The 4,735-nt window shown below is 48.3% G+C and overlaps 1 protein-coding gene across 2 annotated transcripts in view; it reads right to left on the bottom strand.

The window, feature by feature from the left end:
- The window catches only part of EXOC3 (exocyst complex component 3), a 20,052-nt gene that overhangs the window by 14,927 nt on the left and 390 nt on the right, over positions 1-4,735 (bottom strand). For both annotated transcript variants that reach the window (XM_006762453.2, XM_015563090.1), the window contains exons 2-3: positions 3,112-3,306; positions 859-1,078 (exon numbers count right to left, since the gene is read on the bottom strand). In XM_006762453.2, the coding sequence (XP_006762516.1) occupies positions 859-1,078; positions 3,112-3,255 (364 nt within the window). In that variant the 5' untranslated portion in view covers positions 3,256-3,306. The remainder of the gene's footprint in view (positions 1-858; positions 1,079-3,111; positions 3,307-4,735) is intronic.

Below are 4,735 nucleotides of genomic sequence, written 5' to 3'. Positions count from 1 at the left end.
GAACTTCCAGAGACCAAACATGAGATAAAGGCAGGGAGTGGTCAGACCATCCCAAAGTTTCTTGCTGGAATGCTGATGAATCTACAGAGGCAAAGGGACAAGTGGAGGGACAGGCTCTGGGGGAAGCACACCAGAGCTCCCATCACAGCACCACATGAGGAAGCTGTGCTGAACACAAAGGGACCCCACCCGGGTGACAGCTGACACTCTTCCTACCACTATGGAGGTGTTGGGAAGATGACTCTGAAAGGGCCATTCCCACACCTTCCGGCCCCACACCAGTCCCCACCAGCCCCACAGCCTCCACCAAGTCTGATTCCAACTGAGACTCCAGAGCATGCCCTTCCCAAGCCCTCAAGGCCCATAGCCTGTCTATCTTCTTCCTGCTCCTGGGAACTGCTGCTCTCCTTAATCACCTCTCCCTCTGCCCTGTTCGCAGGGCTGCTTCTCGCAGACCACAAGCTCCTTTCAAGGGGTGGTTCATCTTTATTCTTCTGCACCCAGAAAATCCCAGCTGGTCTACTGATCTAACCACTTGAAGGAACGCAGCTCACACATAACTAGTTCAGTTACCCACTTCTGTGCCTCTGTCCTGACAAGCACAGAACTACTAGCTCTTACTTGCTCAGTTGATCATTTCTATGCATGTTCAATACAATAAGCTAACTGTGCAAGCAAGGAATCACACCTACTGCCAACTCTGAGACAGGTCTACAAAACACACTGACAGAGGCTGGACTGCCTCTGCATTACCCACAGAGCAAGGAAAACCAAGCAAGAGCCACGCGCATGAGCACTGATAGCGCACTGCCCTGCGATGCCCGTGGTGCCCACTGGCCCCACCGTCAGCCTAGCTACCTGAGAAAATGTTCTTGAGGTTCTCCACAGCAGCAGCGAGCTGGCTGTGCCGCACCACAGCATCCTTCACGTCCTTGAGGCTCTCGATGGTGTTGATGCCCTGCCTCCAGTCCTTGCTGACATCGGCCAGGGACCGCTGGATGTCCTTCACGTCGTTCAGTGCATTGTGGAGCTGGCTCAGGCCTGTGCGCACCCCATCTAACTGAGACTGGATAGCTGCCTGGGGGAGACAGTGAGCAGTGAGCAGTGCTGGGCAGCCACAACAAATCTTCCCAGGAGGTTCAAGTGCAGAAATGCCATCTCAGTAGCACGGAACAGTCAACATCCAGAGAAAAGAGAATAAAACTCGAGTACCTAATTGATTCCCAAGGGAACTTTTTCTTTTTTCCTTATTGCTGCCTTAGAACAAAACAACGCCTTTTAAAGCTTCATGAGAAAACCTCACAACACTCCTACTCCAGCCGCTCTGCCTGAAGAGAATGGACACCACTGTGGGTGCGCCTTAGCTCCTATGGCCACCCCTTAAATGGTATCTTTAGAACGGGGGTGAGGAACATCCAACCCACCAGCCGTATGAAAAAATCATTTGGTCTGGCCCTGCCAAGGAATTAGAGGTGAATTATTAAATGTTTGACCAAATATAGCAAAAAATTTATAAACCAATTTTTAAGTTGATAATTTTGTATGGCCTGAGAATGATGTTATAAATATCCAAATGGCCCTTAGCAGAAAAAAGGTTCCCCACCCCTGCTTTGGACCCCTTCCATGATCTCTCAGGTGCCTGTTTCCTAACAGGCCTTATCTAGGTACAGACAACTGTCAGGGTTTGCTTATTAGCTTTAGGAATGAGGGGTCTCCTGCCACTGAGCCCAAACCAGTCTCTGCTCCAGGACAGCCAGCCCCACTACACAGAACTGGTACACGTAAGATTTGGACTCACTCTTCAGGCCCACAGGAATGGCACCTAGTGAACTGTACAGTCAGAAGGAAGAGGGCAGCAGGTGGACAGCAAGGGAAGGGAAAAAGCAGGCAGCACAAAAGAGGCCAGGAACACCTTTAACCCAGGAGTCTTAAGTGGCATTTAGAAATAATTAACAATGATTGTAACAGACCAGCCAAGGTTTCTAAGTCACTACTGGTAATTCTTAGTTAATCCCACAAGCTTCCAAAACAGATTAAAATTCTGACAAAAATGCAGCAGGTCCACCTTCATTTTAAAATTAATATGGAAACTTTCAAATCCATCCATGGGTTTTGGGATGCCCCCTGGGTACAAATGAATGGCCTCATCCTGTCTCATCAAGGCTGCCATTACCTTACCTGGATGCTAGCATTTTCTAATGGAGACCTGACATTGTCGAATCAGTGTGAGAATTAACCTTCATCAAAGACAAATCCTCAAGACTGTTCTACTGCCTGTCAACCATGGTAGCCCAGGACCTTAACATTTTTATAACGATACTGAGTGTGTATATGAATTAAGTTGAAAGCCAATCCAAATCATAAAATATCTTGAAAATAGTGATTTTCATTCTTGCCCCACTCCCACATACTCTTAATGTGTCTAACTCTCCTCCTCCCTTCTACCCCAGGGCCAGCAGATACCTGGCACACAGTCAGCCTGCTATACATCATGTGCTTAAATTATCTAAATAAAATATTCTCAGGAAGCACTCTGTACAAGAGCTTTTTAGAAAAAAGAATTTAACTGTTAAAGTTTGTTACCCTGGTGTTTTCAATATTCCCAAAACCTTTTTTTAAAATATATTGTTATTGATTTCAGAACAGAAGGGAGAGAGGGAGAAAGAGAGAGAGGGAGGGAGAGAGGGGAGGAGAAAAGGAGGGGGAGAGAGAGAAAGAGAAACATCAATGATGAGAAAGAATCACTGATAGTTGCCACCCAGTCTGGGGATTGAACCCGTAATACGGGCTTGTGTCCCAACAGGAATCAAACCGTGACCTCTTGGTTAATAGGTCAATGCTCAACCACTGAGCCACACCAGCTGGGCTCTGGTTTCTTTTCAGATTGCATAACTATTCCCACAATCTTGTTTATAAATCTACTGATTGGTAATATACTGTTGGAAGGAACGTGCTAAGTAAAGGTGATGTTCCACTCTGTCTCTTTCCAGATCATCACTAAGTCTAATTTAGGAAAATTACAATAATAAAGCTAAGCAAGAACCTAAAACTCAAATAGCACTGTCCTGCCTGGGGGTGCAGCAGGTGCCTGTGGCCTCTCTGGCCTCGTACCTTCAATCTGGCCTCCACGGAGGCCTTTTTCCGGGCCTCTCTTCTGCGATACTGCTCCACTTTGTCCAGCTGGTCCGGGCGCTGAAGCATCCCAGCAACCCTTTGGACGGCTGTTGCCACAGCCTCCCGGTCTGTCTCCTTCATGGTTAAAAAGCAGGTGGGATCTCCAAACCTGACATACTCGAGTTACGTTCCCTGTGTGCATGGGGGAGAGGGAACAGGAGGGGAAGATGTGTTAGGTAGAAATGTTAGGTACAACCCTCCTCCCCCAACAGGCAGTTGTTCATAGTGGAGCTGTAAGAAGAGCACTTGATTAATCCAGTAAGCCTGAAGGAACACTGAACTAGGATTATCAACTCCTTAATAAGAAATACAAACCTTCACGACTCCAATATGGAGGAAGTTCTACCTTGAAGGGGAGCAGAGGCATTCACAGGTATGAGATATGGACAACATTCCTATGTGGACCCCAGACCACTCAGCATATTAGATGCCAGTCTCCAAGGCATTTCTCTTGCCGAGACAGGACCAATTTCTTATTTCCAGAGTGTTCACACCACCCCTTGGCTGTGCCAATGGGGCAGCCGCGCCAGAATGTCTTAGCAAGGACACGGAGGCACAGGGACAGCACACCTCACCACCCCAGTCGAAGTCCCAGCACACATCCTACCATTCCCCTTAAAAATCACATTGTCGAGAGCATCCAGATTTCTGCTCTCTACTATTCAACAGAGCCTAGTAAGCAACAGCCAGAGGGCACAAGGCTCAGGTGCACTGTACAGCACAAATGCTCTGAAACTAAGCAAACCTGCCTTCCACCCAGCTCTACCCACATCCTGGTCCTGGAGCCAAAAGGGAGATTTGGTGAGAGTGGCAAACCCATCTCCATGCATGTTTTCTGTCCACAACGTCTCAAAAATATCAGTAAGTCCCACCCTCTCCCTAAAATTTCCAGTCCCCATTTCCACACACTTTCACAAAAACACTGAAATCCACGAGGATCGCCTAAGGCAGTGGTTCTCAACCTTCTGGCCCTTTAAATACAGTTCCTCATGTTGTGACCCAACCATAAAATTATTTTCGTTGCTATTTCATAACTGTAATGTTGCTACTGTTATGAATCGTAATGGAAATATCTGATATGCAGGATGGTCTTAGGCGACCCCTGTGAAAGGGTCGGTCCACCGCCAAAGGGGGCGCGACCCACAGGTTGAGAACCGCTGGTAAGGGCTGAGTGCTAAACAACTCCTCCGTTTGTACACGATATGCTTTCTCATTTCTCCTTCAAATGGAACTACATTGCAACCACTGCCCTTCCTTTTTATTTTTCGGATTATGAAGTTATGGGCACCACTGCAGAAAACCTGAACGGGCAACCCGCCGTCCGTAGGCAGGCCCTCTATCAGGCTCTCCATCTTCCCTTTGCATCCCGAAGTTGCATCCACCTGCGTACACAACCCTGCGTTTGCTTTGGTTTCCTGTTTCGCTTTGACATGTTTGCGGCATTTCTGGCGACATGAACACCAGCACGATTTTCACTAAGGGGCGGCTGTCCGACAAGGAGGGGCCTCCAGCGGTCGCAGGTGCGCACAGCGTCCGTCCGCGCCTCGGGGCGGCCCCCGCA

Source organism: Myotis davidii, unplaced genomic scaffold, assembly GCF_000327345.1.
Source record: "Myotis davidii unplaced genomic scaffold, ASM32734v1 scaffold135, whole genome shotgun sequence".
Lineage (NCBI taxonomy): Eukaryota > Metazoa > Chordata > Mammalia > Chiroptera > Vespertilionidae > Myotis > Myotis davidii.
The sequence above is the reverse complement of the archived record's forward strand: the minus strand, read 5'-3'. Positions and strand labels throughout refer to the sequence as shown.